The sequence below is a fragment of the Lepisosteus platostomus genome, chromosome 3 (genome assembly GCF_059453375.1).
Source record: "Lepisosteus platostomus isolate fLepPlt1 chromosome 3, fLepPlt1.hap1, whole genome shotgun sequence".
Taxonomy (NCBI): domain Eukaryota; kingdom Metazoa; phylum Chordata; class Actinopteri; order Semionotiformes; family Lepisosteidae; genus Lepisosteus; species Lepisosteus platostomus.
The window spans coordinates 34959277-34975778 of NC_142613.1; the positions used below are offsets into that span (position 1 = coordinate 34959277).

Below are 16502 nucleotides of genomic sequence, written 5' to 3' on the forward strand. Positions count from 1 at the left end.
ATTCAATGAATAAAGCTTTGATGTGCCAGTTTCAACTATACCCATAATGTGGACAGCCATAAAATCCATAAGTCTAAAATGTTTTTTTATATATACATTTCTTCTGTGCAGTACAGTACATACAGTGTACATGGTTATATAACGTACTACTGTATATCCAGTATACTTCCAGAAATGATTAAACAAACGATACATTTGCTATATAAATGAAATTTCACACTATACATATTTATATTTGTATATGCTGTACTGTATATTAAAGAGAACTGAATGGCCTTCTCTCATTTGTAATGTTCTCACATAGACAACTTTTTGCTTTACAAAAAGTTTTCACCTGCTTTCAATGATGTCCAATTTTGTTCAATTAAAAAAGACACACAATACACCTTCCACTTCTTAAGACTGACAAAGAGGGTGAATACTTTTGCAATGGACATCTTCGTGACAATTGTTTTGCCATTTTTGGTTATATACTTCCTTCAGCCATAAAACTGTTCAGCTTATGATTTAAGATTTCATTTAAAAATGGCAAGTTTAGAAAATGACTGTAATTCAACAAAATAGAACTTTATTGGAAAGGGGTGAATACTTTTCCAAGACACTATATGCACAAAGGCTTGTGCAAACACTATTAAAACAAGACAGTATTTCAAAATGAACTATGAAATGTACTCTCCATGAAGAGATGCTGATTGACATTTACCATTTTCCACATTGGCAAGTCGGTGCATGAGAGGTAACCAAACCAGGCACTGTGGGGGAGGATCAGCCATTAATGCATCCAGAAACATATTCAGCATAATCTTCTTCTGGGAACACAAAGACAAAACAGCTATGACTGTGTGCAGAGTCCCACTGGATTGTATTACTTCTAGGTATAATGATGTTTTAGTAGTGTGATCGTTATGTACATGAACGCCGAAAATAAATTCAAAACAGTGCACAGCCTGCTACTGTACAGTATATATTTATAAGACTAAAACTGGCAGGATTTCTTCAACATTATCTGTAAATAACAGTTTTTATAGAAAATATCCCTTTTTCAGAACGTCTCTTAGCAATAAAATGAAATGACGAGCCTATACAAGGACATCAGTAGGACCTGTTTAAAGACACCTTTAATACAACTGTATTGTCACTTTTGGTTCTTGAGCTGTAAAAGATCCCATGTTGAACAAATCACAATATCTACAATAAGCTTTTAGGAGCTATACGTTTTGAGGCTCAATACTTAATACTGTGCAAGACATGGTACCTACTTGCCAGCCAAGAAATTCAAATATTCATAAAACAATCAATTAAAAATGATTGTATTCATTTTCCACAATAATGTGCTACAAATACTGTTTCTTTTGACAAGTTAGCATTTTAATAAAATGTACTTTCACTTTACCATCACTGTAACTGGCATTTACAAACTGCTTCATATATTAGTGGACACCTTTAAACAAAAGGCATGAAAACTCCTGAAATGTTGTATTGAATAGTGTTATTTCAAGTTGGCAGTTCTGTGGTGGTGTTGACCTACTGTAGATCAGTGTTTTGGTCTTACCTGCTGTGGAAAGCACGTTTGCACTGAATGTTCTGTGTAACCGAAAGAAGGACCTTCAAACACAGCCGTTGGGAGCTTCAACACTTCTCTCAAGTAATGATCAAACTTTGTAAACATCATGGCTCCTGTGGAGTCCGTGATCTGAGAGAACACATCTGGAAGAAAAAAGTCAGTACCGCAGGTCAAATCTTGTCTCCTTGTCATTTCTGAAAAAGTAGATTAACTTATAAACAACAGAATCACTGACTATTTAAAAGTATGGGTACATTTGGCAGCTATTTTATTTTTATGTGTTCAGGCAGGGTATACTGTAGATTTCCAATTGTGAACATATTTTCTTCTTCTACAGCAGTTCAATGTTTTTCAAGAGCAATTCCTATGAATGTGACATTTTGCACTATAAGAGGAAAGTCCTCCTGCTGTTTCTTCACCTTTTGATGGCATAGCATGCATTATTATGTGCTAAATGAGAATGGCATACACATACTGCACTCTCATCCAGAATAGCATTTGGTTTTTTGGGGGGTGAGTCCATCCTATTCACAAATTTTCAGTAAAAAAATATTTAAATTCACTTAATTTTCTAAACAATTAACTAAATGCCACGAACACGTCTTGGTGACTTGTGTAACAGACTATACTATATAGTCGAGTGGTTCGCAAACTTACAAATATGGATGTGATCGTGGCAGCATTCATGTGCTACTACACCTCTGACTGGGGGCATAAAAAACCCAGGGGATATATTGACTTACGCTCAAACCAAAATGCCACAACTGCCAAAACGTATTAGGGAGGAGGCCCCTGGGATGTTGAGAGTAAAAATGCTACTGTCTGGGATCACCCGACATTGGCTGACAATGACAACTGGCAATCGTGATTCAGTTCGACAGATTCAACTCATGATGGACAACAGCCAAGGCAGCGACGTCGCCACGCCTGTGCAAAATTGTTATACAGGATTAACATTGTCCCGTCAGGCTGAGATCAGAGTCTACTATAAATATTTTCTGTATCTCCATAATGATGGTCGATATGTTGAATTTGATTCCTTTGCTCTCACTGAAATCAGCAGTTCATGCAACAGCATTGTGCAGCAAGTCCTCCAAAACTAAAAGTCCAGCTAGAATTGTTCTTTTAGTTGTGATTTACCATGAAATAACCATCAATGTAAATGATAGAGCACTTCTGAAAAACTTGAAAATAAACATGATTGTACTGTATTGTTCGATGGCGGGTTGCTCATTTTCTGTAATGGTCAGGCAAAGTATCTAAAAAAACATATTGCCTTATGTGTTGGTTTCATGAACTTTTTAAAAATTTACATAGTAGCAAATTCTGCTTGGTCACAAGCATGATTACAGAGAAATAGGGTCGCTGTTGCATCACTGGTTTTGTAACCTCGTTTTGAAATGCAGACAGCCGTATGGCACTATGCATACAATGAAACTTCATCTTTTGTAATGTAAATTGGAGGTTGTTCATGTCGCAGTGTACTTGGTAGTTTCACTGTGGTTTGAAATGCACTCATCATTGCTGATTTATTATAACCCCAGAATGTAAAAATTGTGTTGCAGATCCCCTACTTATATACTTGTATGAAACAAGAAGTTCTGGCTGTTAAGCAAAATACTTGTCATCTCCTACTGTATGTTAAGGAATTAGTAATCATAAAGTTACTAATTTAACCAGTATGATAGTATCATAAAGTACATCAAGGATTACAAATTCACCCCGTCTTTATTGTTGAATCAATACTTTGCAGTCATATTCCAAGTAGGAAATAATTCCTGATGTTCACTGACATAGGTCAAGTACAGCCACTGCAAAGAATATCCAGTGCCAGTATATCCATGAACCAGCTAGAACTGGTGCTTAGCTATACTTTAGCATCTTTACAAAAGCCAAGTACTTTGTGAAAATTACAGATAACCTGTTTGGTTGAAGATTTATCAGGCCATTTCCTGGATTCTAAATATGTTGTGATAAAAATATTCCATTAGTGTATGATGATTTGTTACAATGAGACAAAGCCAAAAATGTCCAGCCTCTAAACAGATGCGTACAGTATACAGCCACTTTAACTTTGGTTCCTTCTGTACGCCGGAACTTCACTGAATACTTTTTACACAAAAAGTCAGAAATCTTTTTCAGTGATTGATCTGAAATAATAAAGCAAAAAATGTTTTTTGTGTATTCTTTCCAGTGCCATATGCACATCGAACGTCCCTGCAATCAAAAACTAACTAAACCAGACAGACTATTGAAAATCCTAAATTTTATGAGATGGCATAATGACGTTCCATAGCCCCCAGGAGCCCCTATACATCACATGGTTATAGTTTTCCTTGGCTGAGAAGGCAGAACTGTGGAAGTTGGGGGCCAGAATTTGTACCTTTCATCAGCAAGCCCGGTGTTGAGCCAGAAATCACAGTGTGCTGGAAAGTGTCGAGCGCTGATGAGCTAAAGGGTCTGTTTATATATTCATTTTATATAGTTTTGCGATATAAAAACTGCCCCCAGAAAGCTGTAGAAGGGGGAGTTTGAAAGAAATGAAATATGCAAAGGAAGTTATATTAACTGTGTATAGCCATTTTAGGTGATGTACTGTATAGCCTTCATTAACATAACAAAAGATGACAGAAAAGGCATACAGGGGTTTCTAAAAGGAAAACATCTTGGAACTTCAGTGCCACATCATTTCATCACCACTACCACTGCACTTCAGCAGTTCATTACATTCATTATAAAATGTTACAAGAAGGTGAGACATGCATGATTCTGCCTGAAAAATCAACAAGCAGACTGCTCACAGAGACATGTGAGATATTCCTATTGCTAAACACGAACAGGAGTGTTTGTATGGTTCCGCAGCTCATTAGTGCCACATTGAGGATAGGAATGTGTACTGTAAGAATAGAAAAAATAAGGTACTCTTGACTCTACTGTATGTAGATTCCTGGAAGTAAGAGACAACTTCCACTAACCAAACAATATTCATACTGTAGGTTTAATCCATATCTTGTTGAAATAACATTAGAAAGATGGTTTATGGTTATAGATAAACATTTTAAAAACAGACTAAAAAGACCCAAGTAAAAGTTAATTTACACTTCCTGAATTGACACATTCAAGGCTACTGGCATGACATATTGAGACTGCAGCTGTCTCTCTTAATGGGGCTCACATTTAATAATAATAATAATAATAATAATAATAATAATAATAATAATAATAATAGTTGCTTACACTTATAAAGAGCTTTTTTGGGCACTCCACTAAAGGCACTTTACAGGTAATGGGGACTCCCCTCCACCACCAATGTGCAGCATCCACCTGGATGATGTGACAGTAGCCATAGTGCGCCAGAATGCCCACCACACATCAGCTATCAGTGGGGAGGAGAGCTGAGTAATGTAGCCAATTCATAGAGGGGGATTATAAGGAGGCCATGATTGATAAGGGCCAATGGGAAATTTGGCCAGGATGCCGGAGTTACACCCCTACTCTTTTCGGGAAACGCCCTGGGATTTTTAATGACCACAGAGAGTCAGGACCTCGGTTTTACGTCTCATCCGAAGGACGGCGCCTGTTTACAGTATAGTGTCCCCATCACTATACTGGGGCATTAGGACCCACATGGACCACAAGGTGAGTGCCTCCTGCTGGGGCCCCATTTCTCTTTAAAAGACGACCCTTCCATTTTCTTCAGTTTTATTGTATCTGTTACACTCGCCCTGCCACTCCACGGGATGTCACAGCTCAGTGTCTGGCAGCCATGCCCTCGCTCGGCCTTGATCGCCGTGGAGACAGTGATGCAGAGCACCTGGCTATAGAGAGCTTTCACTGCAGCAGGTGCTCTGAGAGTGTTTAAAACCTACTCAGTGTCTCCCCGGAGATCCGGCATTGACCTTCACTTCTGAGCCACCGTTCCAGTTCCCCACTGTTCCACTCCCCCTGGCCTGTCGTACCTACAGTACGCTCTTGGGTCACTCCGTTTCCTGAGGGGTGGCACTGGTTATGACAATATCACATCTGACCCTACCTAATGTGCCTGTCATGAGTGTTCAGAAAAAGAGCAACAACTCCATGGGCCCTGGTTCAATTACAGCTTGTGGGACTCCCTGAAAGGAGCCTACATGTTCCTCACTTCTGGTTAATCTGAGTGTTCTAGTGTCCTCCAATTATCAAATACATGCCTGCTAGGTTGAAGTGGTATAAAAATATATATTGCTTGATGGAATTAATGCAGTTCCCAGCACTGGCTATGGGACTTTAATAGCTTCCTCTTATTTGAGACTGCCCTGACATACAGTAGGCCAGAAAACTTGACTCACTCTGCCCTCTGGTGGCTGCTTAATGTAACTGTAGCCCGTATGACTTGGAACACCATACTGTAGATATCAATATACTACTCTGAACCAGCAAAACCATGAACTGCACTTCTTTTATTAAATGTAACAGGCAAATTGTCTCTTCTGAATTATTGCTATAGTTTTTCTTTTTTCAAGTGTTCCTGTTCACGATCTGTTTTTAACATTCCAACACTAGTGTTGAGAATCTATGGCACAGTTTGTAAAAACAAAGTCTAGCCACTAGAACATACACATAGTGTACTGAAATATGCCTTTGGTCAGGCAAACTTTAGTTAAACTCATGTTTGATTGTTTTAATTAATGTTGCTAGATTGTACTCAAAAGCTTGAATGTTCTTAACCAACACCTGTTTTTACATCTAGGTAGCTGCATCAGCGTGCGTAGGCTGCAAAGGAATAAGTAAAGGTTTATTCCATGCTGGAAAGAGAAGAAAAGAAAAACAACATTTGGGCTGTGAAGCCTCCGGGCTCCACAGCCGAAACATTGTGGTTCTTTTCACCTGTTTTTATGTGTATATTGATTTTCCATGATGTTATTGTTCAATTGTATACCCTGTAGGTAGCATGACCCATCTTTCAAATATCTTAGAATTATATCTTCACGCACATAATGAGTCATCCTGTCAATCTGCATGCTAAACCCTCATTTTTATATATCACAAATAGGATCACCTGCTAATCATGTCTATGTTCTAGGATTCATTAGGATTCATCATGATAAAGTTACACAAACTGCAGAGATTGACTGTTTAATTCAGATCACACATTTCCTTACTCTCTGAATATCAATGCACACCATCATTGTTTTCACAAACACTACTTTGTGATGGCTTCTGCAGAATATGATTCATAGTCCCATTTAAAGTTATAAATTTGCCACAATAAAACACAGTATATGTATTTTTACAGAACAAAAAAAAATAATTTTCAGTTTTGGGGCAAATACAGACAAAAAAATAATATTTGCATTCATTTTGCTCCCTACTGTAATTAATGTAATGTCACGTCACTTTTGTTTTGTTATTTGACACTTTTTAACCTGGTATCATCACTAGACAATGATCTCAGGTCTGCAGGCATGCCTACAACTAAAAGAACAAATTCCTTGTGCTCACTCTACAAGCACTACTGGAAAAGCTGTGCATGGTATTTGAACCTTTAGAGCCTTCTATTCCACCTCATCACTCCTCTTGTGTCAACACCTGAAGAAGGCTCCACGGCCAAAACGTTGTGTTTTCTTTCTTCTCTTTTCAGCATGAATTCAAAATGTAGGTTACTAAAGAGCTCAGTTCAGATTTACAGATCACAGGTCTATAAACAAGACTCTGAAAATCAGATTCGCAGTTACAGCAAAGGTTTGGCACAATAGTGCTCTTTAACACAGGCCTGATTCTAAAGCACCTGAAATCTTTCAGTTTATGTGAGTGTCCTGTAATTCGCCACCTGTGTTTGTACTTAATCTTGCTTTCAAAATGAATCTAAAAAGAAATGTTAAAGATGACCCAAAGAGTTTCAGTTAGTGTAAGCAATGATCTGAGAGAGGTCTGTTCGAAATAAAACACTATCAGGAAACACTAGCTTATCATTGCACATGGCCAGTGACAGTGTAGTAATGTCCTGTGTAATTGCATATATCTTTCACTAGGGTGTATCACTGTGTAGAAAAAAAATAAAGCAGTGGCCTCCAATCCTGGTCGGGGGGGCTGGGGTTTCTGCAGGTTTTTTAGGCCAGGGGATCCCACAGTCCTGCAGGTTTGTATTCCTCTCTGTTAAACAACTGAGAATTATTGAGTAATTAACTCAATAACACAATTAATTTTAACTGTTTTATCACATCTTAAACATGTTGAGAGTTGCCTTTTAACCATGGTGCAAATTACGGGGGAGCTTAGCTCCCCTGAATAAGGCACGAGCTCCCCTGAGGAGACCATTTGCAAAATTTTTGGGGGGGTCTCTAAAATACGGATGGCACAGTCGCAGAATCAATTTACAGTTGTCTGAGAAGGAGCCTCAGTAACGTGGGTTTTGATGAGTTTTTGAAGAAATCTCTTTCAAGAGTGATGTGCCCCCCCCCCCCAACCAGGGGTGAGCTCCCCCTAATGCCAAGATATAATTCGCACCCTGCTTTTAACTACTTGTATTTCATAAGTAAGAGAAAAATCCAAGTTTATGAGTGAAAAAACATTCCAATCAAACAACCTATTAGTTCCATCAAGACTTCAATTAGGTAATTAAGCTCGTCTGGAATGAAATTCAACAGGTTTGTAGGCCTCAAAGACCAGAATTGGGAACCCCTGTTTTACAGTACAGCACAGAAAAACTACCATATTAGTCCAATCAAGCCAATAATTAACTAAATTAGTTATAAAGAGGAACTGCAACACTATTTTTATTTTTCAGGGTTAGAAAGAATGAGCTTTGATGAGTGCATTTCAAACCGCAATGAAAGTAAAATCTACACAGTAACTTGTAAAACCTCCAATTTGCATCCCAATATAGACATAATTTCCAGGTATGTGCGGCACCATATTCTGCAATTCAGAACAAGGCAACCAAAGTTCCAGTGACGTGAAGCAGCCCTATTACATTGAAAACAGCAGGCTTGAGAAAAAATGTGTTTTAAACCAATTGAAATATTGCTCACGATTTCAAGACGGTTTTGCTGATAAATGGAACCTGCTTATCAATACGCATGAAGATCACGTTGGAAACTTCCTGCAGTGAAATGCCCGCTGCACAATCAGTACTTAAATAACTCATACACCTAATTACATTAGTCATTACGTCACTAGTGAGCAGGAAGGGCTGCATCACGTCGCAATTTGTGGAAACTTTCGCTATCGCCCATGGTGAGACCAGGGGTTTGTGACAACAAATTAGTACTTTCATAAGGTTCATGATTTTGTGCTTAACTTGAAAGTTGTAAATGTTTTCTATAACATCAATTAATTTTTTGGGTTATTGAATTTAGATAACCTGTCTTAGAAATTGGGACTGCAGTTCCCCTTTAAGAACTAAGTCAGAATTAAAACCTGGTGATAAACTTGCCCTCCAGGACCTGCAAGGCGTTCCCCTGGATTGAAGAACTGAAGTACATTTCAGGAAAAGGGGAAAATGTAGCGTCCCAACATACTTACACCGTAGTTTGTCCACAATTTTCCCACCACACATGGTAGCCAGCATGGCTTTAACAGAAAACACTGTCAATTTGCCATGGCCTTCACTGGAAAGAAAAGACAAAAACACACCAGAAAATTAAAAAAGGACAGAGCAATCCTGAATAGATAAAGATGCCCATCCTTTTGTTCTGAATATTTTGCTGCAACCATTGAACTTTTGAATACTGGATCTACACTGAAAGGTTACAATATATCCAAACTGGGCCACCAAATTCTGAATATAAAGTTGCCATACCTTAAACTGCTCCTGTTCAGAAACTGTTTTACCAATTAATTCCAAACTCAGCAGGTACTGTATCTTCTTTGTGACAATGATATTAAAATAAGGCAAAGTGAGTTTCCTACATAAACCAGTAGACATCTGACAGCCATGTTTTTTCAAAAGTGACTGCTAACTGTTCAAAGGCAGAGTAAATATTTAACTCCAAACTTGGCAGGCATCATCCCTACCACAACACGATATTATCTTTTTGAAACTCTGGTCCAGCATAACAAAATAGTACATTAAAATTGGTCACATAACAAAATAAATGTAAAAGCCATAAAATTCAAGATTTGTTAGCCACTTGTTAGCCACTGAATGTCCACATTGAAAAGCAGGCACATTTCTCACTGACAGAAATACAAATCATTTATATTATGACACTGATGCCAATCTCATTAAACTACTAATGAGTTAGATGTTAGATGAGCTAGATTGTTATTGAAGACACCAATAATTAATCTTTTCAGCAAGCATTTGATAGAAAGCTAACCACCACAGAATTTTATAATAGTAACTTGTTGGCATTTCATGGTTTCATACTAGTGAAGATACAGTAATTATTCTAGTCTTTCTTTGCAGCTAATATGTAACATAACATTAAACTCACTTGCGAAGGAGCCAACCAGGTGACAGCATAACACAGACAGATGTAATATCTGAACCGTTAATTTCACACAAAATAAACAATTTTCAAAATAAACTGGAAGTTTTAAATCTATTGCACACAAGCCTGTTGTTCTGGGACACCAGAAGAGGGAAGTGTCTTAGCAAGTTTTTCTCCCCATTACTGAAATGACCCGAAAAGACCTTCTGATTTGAACTGCTTATCAATGACAAGGTCATTGGATGTGAATTACTTTTCTAAGAGACAACACTTCCTGTAAATGCAAAGGGATTATATGTAGCATTTGCCATTACATACAGTATATTCTTTTTGGGGGGGCAGAGGTCAAAGACAAGAGCCCCAGTGGTGCATTTTGAGTTCCCCTCAAAATACAGAAATATCGTAATAGTTAAGGGCAACTGTTGTCTCTATTCAATTAAAAAAAACATTAAACATTTCACAAAATCCCAGAAAACAAGAGTCAAAACAGTAACAAGTTACCTCTAACCATCAAAGCATTGTGAACCTTTTCATTTCACTTCACTCAAAGATTTAATTGCAAGTCTTGTTTCTTACCTTCTTTCTTCCATGAATCATTAACATTCCCAGCTGCCTTTTCAAACCTGGGCTTAATTCTAAAGATTTTCTTTTGCCCTTATCCTTTCTATCTCTTCAATCAATTAAAACAGACAGAGCAGACAGTACCTTGTCATTGCAGACAGATAATTGCACTGAATTGATCTGATGATGAATCTGTGAATGACGCTTGGCCATGATTCATATCTAAGGCTATGTGCAGTTCATTTTACACATCCGACAGCTAGGGGAAAATAGCAGTTCATTTTAAGTATCACATATTGACAAGCCAGCATTAGTGGAATAATAAAGGGTATTTAAAGCGTTTAAGCAAAGTAATTAGTCTTGCTTTAAAGTCAAGGCAAGAACTTCTTTCTTGCTTTCAAAAAAGACTAATAAAATCAAATGCAAAAAAAAGCTAGTGAAAAAATTGGCTTTGTTTACTTATAAAGTTTGATTTGGTGCGTAACCTACAGTATGGCTCCATCATTAAAGGTAATAATTACACAAGATCCGATAACGTTCTCAATCATATCATTTGCATTGGTGAAAACAAGTAGTGTTAAACAATTTTATAGCATGTTTTAATGTGGTAATTTGCATATAACCATTAGTGAAATAATTTAGTGATAAAAAGTTGTTACAGATACTGGTTTCAGTTGTAAACCCAAGCTGACCAGTGTGGTGGTCCTAGCTACTTCAGTAGTTTAGTTGGGAAGCTCAATTTATGCTAAATAGGTGAGCAAAATTAATTTCTGCCAGGGCAACAGGTTTACATATACTGTATAATCTTAACTACTCTTACACAGAGTATGTGCAAAGGACCTTTGAAATAACTAATGAACATATTCTTATTTTAAAATTTAAAAAAGGCTTAAAAATTCCACTGTGTCTCAATTGAATTTACTGTCAGCTTTACATTTGCTGACACTTAAATATTACTGAGTGGACAACATGTCACATCAACTTACCTTTCAAACCTACTGCCTGACAGCACTCATGAACCTCTGTGCATTACAAATTGTCACTGCATGTCAAATAATAACGAAACAAAATCACAAACTGCCAGGCATGAATTTCTTACTTGACAAAAAACTACGGAGCACAGATGTAAATCCTTTCTGGCCAACACTGGTAAACCTAAATCTAGCCACTGTGTTAATTACCTGTCATAGGCAGCAATCATGAAGTTAAGGAGAAGGCTGATTGACTGTTCCACACTTATTTGATGAGTGGTAGGAAGCCGTTTGTTAAGTTGATAGTAAATGGAAGAGATAATTGTTTCCAGTCGGGAGACATTGATTTCCGTGTTGTGGTCTAGTGTGTTGAGGCCGTTATCACGAAAGGCTTCTATTACATTCCAGACATCTACAAGATGCACTGTGAAAGAAACAGAGAAGACAACAGTAGTTCAGTTACACCAGCACCTGGAGAATCAGAAATGTGGGAAACAACAGAAACAGACTGACACTCAAGACAAGTTTAAAAATTACTGCCAATTTTAAAAACCATTATCCAAACCTCTAACCTTCTTTTATTGATCGATGCTACTTTGTAAACTCTAAAAGTAGTAACCTAAGATTTTCTAGAACTTAAAAGATTTTTTCACTGTTCTAAAAGAATGCATATTCACACATTGCCTCAGTAGTATTAATTCTCTTCACAAATCATGCCTGAATATTTAGGATTTAGCAGAGTTGTACACTTTTTCCTCAATTTTCTTGCATTTGATTAAACCAAGGATTCAGCACAACAGCGTACAATTGTCAGAGCTTGAAAACTAACATAACACCAGATATACATCTTTTATCCTAGTGCCAGAATTCAATAACTGACTTACCAAATATATAATATACATCACATATTAAAATGAGGCAATGTCTCTTCTCTGCTTAAAAGTTGTATATACTGTATAATTACTGCAGCATCAAAACACACATTACCAATCCAATTCATTTACCAGTTAAAGAAAATAAAAAAGAGTAATATACAAGTCAACATCTCTTAAAAATCCAAATGACTTTCATTGCATTTTCAAGGCTTTCATCCAGTATGCAAATGGGTACTTTATATTCTAGGTGACAAACCCATCAACAAATTACCCACTATAAAACATATAAAGTATGAATATAAAAATAACTTCTCCCCTCTAAGTATTGCTTAATTGATTTATGAAACACTCAAAGAGCACGCTACTGTTAGCTAAATACGGTAAAGAAATACAGAATCGTTTATTTTTAATTACCCATGTCATATATTCACTTTTACTAATAGATCACTATTAAAGAATATCCTTAATTACAGCAGGTCATCATAAATTCTTCAATTACATTTGAAATAATTATCTCACAGCATCAAATTCAATATTTAACCCATTAACTGTTAGATAGCGGGTAGATAAAATGATTTAAAGTTGGAACATCCACAACATCTCCCCTTATAAAAGTATCTAAATCTCCACCTTTCTAGAGATGTGGAATTTCTCATTGTCCACTAAGCAAAAGGAGATAACAAATGAATTGGTTAGCTTCAATAATATGGGCAGCTACTCCATCAGTCATATTATGGTAACGTATAACCATGCCAGATGGAAAAGAGATTACACACAAATAATCTTTACCTGTACAGTACGTGAGTGTGTATGAATGTATAGAGAAAATTACATTCTGTTTTGCTTTACAATGAGCACAAACTTTATTTGTATTACTCTATTTGTAATAACCACATGGTAGAGTTGGTAAGGGATTGTTCAAGTGAAGTCTGAAATTTATCTCCGAAATTATGGCTAAGGCTACTAAGGGGAAAGCCAAGAACAAATGTGTCAATTCTGATCAGACTCGCCTTCTGGCAAAAAGTCCAATAGCTAGACCGCGGAGAGGCGGGAGTAGCAAAAGAACATAACTGCGCTCGATTTAAACGAATTGCTCAGCTACTATTAAATTACATGATATCTTTTTATTCCTTCTTAGCGATTGCACTCTAGATTCAGTGCTAAACATGACACAATTTCATTTCTTTATAGGTTTCGGTAATGAAAATTGGGGTTTTGAAGCAGTCTGATGTGCTACTGTACTGTATGCAAGTTTTCATGCCCTGATGTACAACGTTCTTCAACCATTTTAAGTAAAACGCTGTTGTTGCAACTTGGTTGCATGTTTTCCGTGTGGCCATGTACAGTAGGTTTTGTCTAGGCGCTCTGCTTTCCTTCCACAGCCTCAGCCATTTCCATTACTGTCCCCTGTATTAAGAGTAAAGGACTGGAATCCACCCATCCTGTGACCTACTGTATTACTGAGCTAAACTGATATTGATAATGGGAGGATAAGCACCCTTTTGTGGTAATTTTGTGGTAATAATCACCCTTTTGTTAAGCACCTTGGGGCAACCTTGTTGTGAAAGGCGCTATATAAAAATAAATTGAATTGAATTGAATAGTGCAGGTACGTATACGTTTGAGGGTAAGGAGCCACAAAACTGCATGATTTATAGATACAGTCTTTATAAATTACAAGTGTACACTGAGATGAGTAATTTTAAGACCGTTCAAAACAGCTGATAGTCTAACTGAGCACAAAGATGCGATTTAGTGATGCTACTTACGGTTGCACCTTTTCTGTACGAATCTCAGCTTGCAAGCCGTCCGATAGGTTGAGAGTCTGATGACATCATAATTCTGGGCCCCTGGGTAAAAACATGCCAAGATGCCACTTTTGAAAACAATACCAATTTTGTAATAAATACTGTAGCCCTATTCCACAAATCTACCCTTTAGGACAGCTCTCTTAGAACTCAAAACAGGGTTTTTTTCCAACACAAAGATTTTGTCAAAGATGACCTTATTATAACTGTAAACTTTAAAAAACATTTTTGTAGTAATTGACAAATGTACTGTACTAGATCCATTATCTCCACAAAGTACACTGCACATAGTGGACAGCATTCGTGTGATGACCTAAGTGGCTTCTGCTGCAATGTCAGTGGTATGAGAAAATGTTCTCATGGTCCCATTTCCTTGTCTACACAATTTCCACACTCAATTTTCACAATGTTGATAGCCAGCTTCAAAATGTACTCTGTACACCTTCAACTTCTTAAAGAATATTTCTAGAGAAAAACATTACCTAAATTAAACAGTCATATGTTTTCTTACAAATTAAAAAGTACATTATACAGATTTGTTTTTCCCCACAGAAGCCTTTTCTAAGCAAATCTTCCAGAATTCTAAAGCAGGATTAACCACATTGCAGAAACAATCTTTGTGGTCGTGTAGATCTAAGACCTCCACTGTACAAAGTCAGAAGAAGAAACTGTGCCTAATATTTTAAAGGTACTAAATTTTGTATCAATACATATCAGAGGAGTAGTTCATCTTTGCTCTTTAAAAAAATGTTACCCCAAGTCTCACATGAGATTCCTCAAGGCCAATCCATTCTCACCTTGAACTTTTCTATCAGTTGAAAATAAGCCTTACTGTACATCCTTCCAATACTTTAAATTAGAATTGTATTTCAACCCAATTAAAATTGGAAGGACAGATATACAAAAAGTAACATTTTATTTCATTATAATTTTGCAATGACAGTGAGGCTTGCGTCAGAGATTGTCACAATCAGTAAAGTTCCTTGCTGCTGTTTTTCACACAAAAGCCTGTGTGTTTTCAGAGGTGCTGTCTCCAGAGACGTACTCCTTGCTTTGACGGATCTGACATGAAACACTGATTAAAATACTGGAATGACTCCTCAGAAGAACACAAGCCCTTAGTGACAACAGCACTTTTTCCGTTATCTGTATGGTCACTCCCCTTACCCATGGTTTGCAGTGTAAATGTTCTGCACAATATGTACCATTGATGCAAACACAGAAGCTAACATTGTGATTCACACTGTGCTACACTGTGCAACTCAGGTTATTGAAATATGTTTCTCTTCCACTGGCCTTGAAGGAGTTTTTTCACTCTTTTCCAAGCTTTTTGTCCTATCAAACTGAAATTTACTCTTATCAAGTGTCAAGTTCCTTTCAGTACTTACTCATCTCCATGAAAAGTTGCCTCTTTTCGGCCATGGTCTTGCCTCTTTTTCCACCCTCTTCAATCATTCTGGGGAAAGAAAATATTGTTAACTGAATGCATGGCTCCACTGGGTTTAACAATCCTTTTTTTTTCTCATTTCATAATTGGTACAGTTGCCGGTTTTGTATTCTGTTTGCACATGAAAGGTTGGAATTACAGATTTGCCCACCATTAAGCACAGCCAAAGCAAGCACAACTGAAGCCGATCCCAGAATCCCCGTGCAGCTCATTACCAGGCTGCTAGGAAGCTTCACAGCCAAGCTGTGCTCACTTACAAGAGGGATTGAAAATAGGAAAAAACATCCACTGAGATTAACCAGTTCATTCATTCATTGATTTATCTGAATGTGCATGATTTGAGGTGAAAGCCAGTGGCAAAGTTCCTATTAGCGAATAATAATAATAATAATAATAATAATAATAATAATAATAATAATAATCATAATAATCATAATAATTATTATTATTATTGTTGTTATTGTTATTATTTATATTGTTCTCTGGCTCTGCAGATTATGAAAGGTGCTGTGAAATGCCAGGTACAGCACATCATACAGGAAATAGGTCTTTGTAGTGCAAGAATGAATAACAATAGTTTACAGTATGTGGGAATCAATTGTCCAGTATACAAAACTGACTAAGTGACTGAGTCTCCTACCAGGTTGGCTTTACACCACTTTTCTCTTTGACTTTTCAGTTTGAACCGATTCATGGGTTCTCAGTTTATTGCTTGCTGTGTCAGTTGTCTTTGGGTTGGACGAGGACTGTGCCAATGTAATATTTTGAGCTGTATACCGAGGATATTCTGTGGCAGAAAAAAATGAAACCATGTGAAAAGCTGACCTTTCCTTCTCTCTTATGTCTCACAGGCTCCAAAGAGGAG

The 16502-nt window shown here is 37.1% G+C and overlaps 1 protein-coding gene across 21 annotated transcripts in view; it reads right to left on the reverse strand.

Annotated features, from left to right (window-relative positions):
* Nucleotides 1–16502, reverse strand: part of LOC148674791 (dystrobrevin beta) — a 192611-nt gene that overhangs the window by 130022 nt on the left and 46087 nt on the right. For 19 of the 21 annotated variants that reach the window (XM_088625444.1, XM_088625445.1, XM_088625428.1 and 16 more), the window contains 6 exons: nucleotides 15579–15646; nucleotides 14152–14232; nucleotides 11718–11931; nucleotides 9065–9150; nucleotides 1553–1707; nucleotides 704–809 (listed from right to left, as the gene is read on the reverse strand). In XM_088625444.1, coding sequence (XP_088481570.1) covers nucleotides 704–809; nucleotides 1553–1707; nucleotides 9065–9150; nucleotides 11718–11931; nucleotides 14152–14232; nucleotides 15579–15645 — 709 coding nt within the window. In that variant the 5' untranslated portion in view covers nucleotide 15646. Of the gene's footprint in view, nucleotides 1–703; nucleotides 810–1552; nucleotides 1708–9064; nucleotides 9151–11717; nucleotides 11932–14151; nucleotides 14233–15578; nucleotides 15647–16277; nucleotides 16299–16502 lie in introns of those variants that run through there. The other 2 variants (XM_088625446.1, XM_088625432.1) reach the window with 2 other exon arrangements.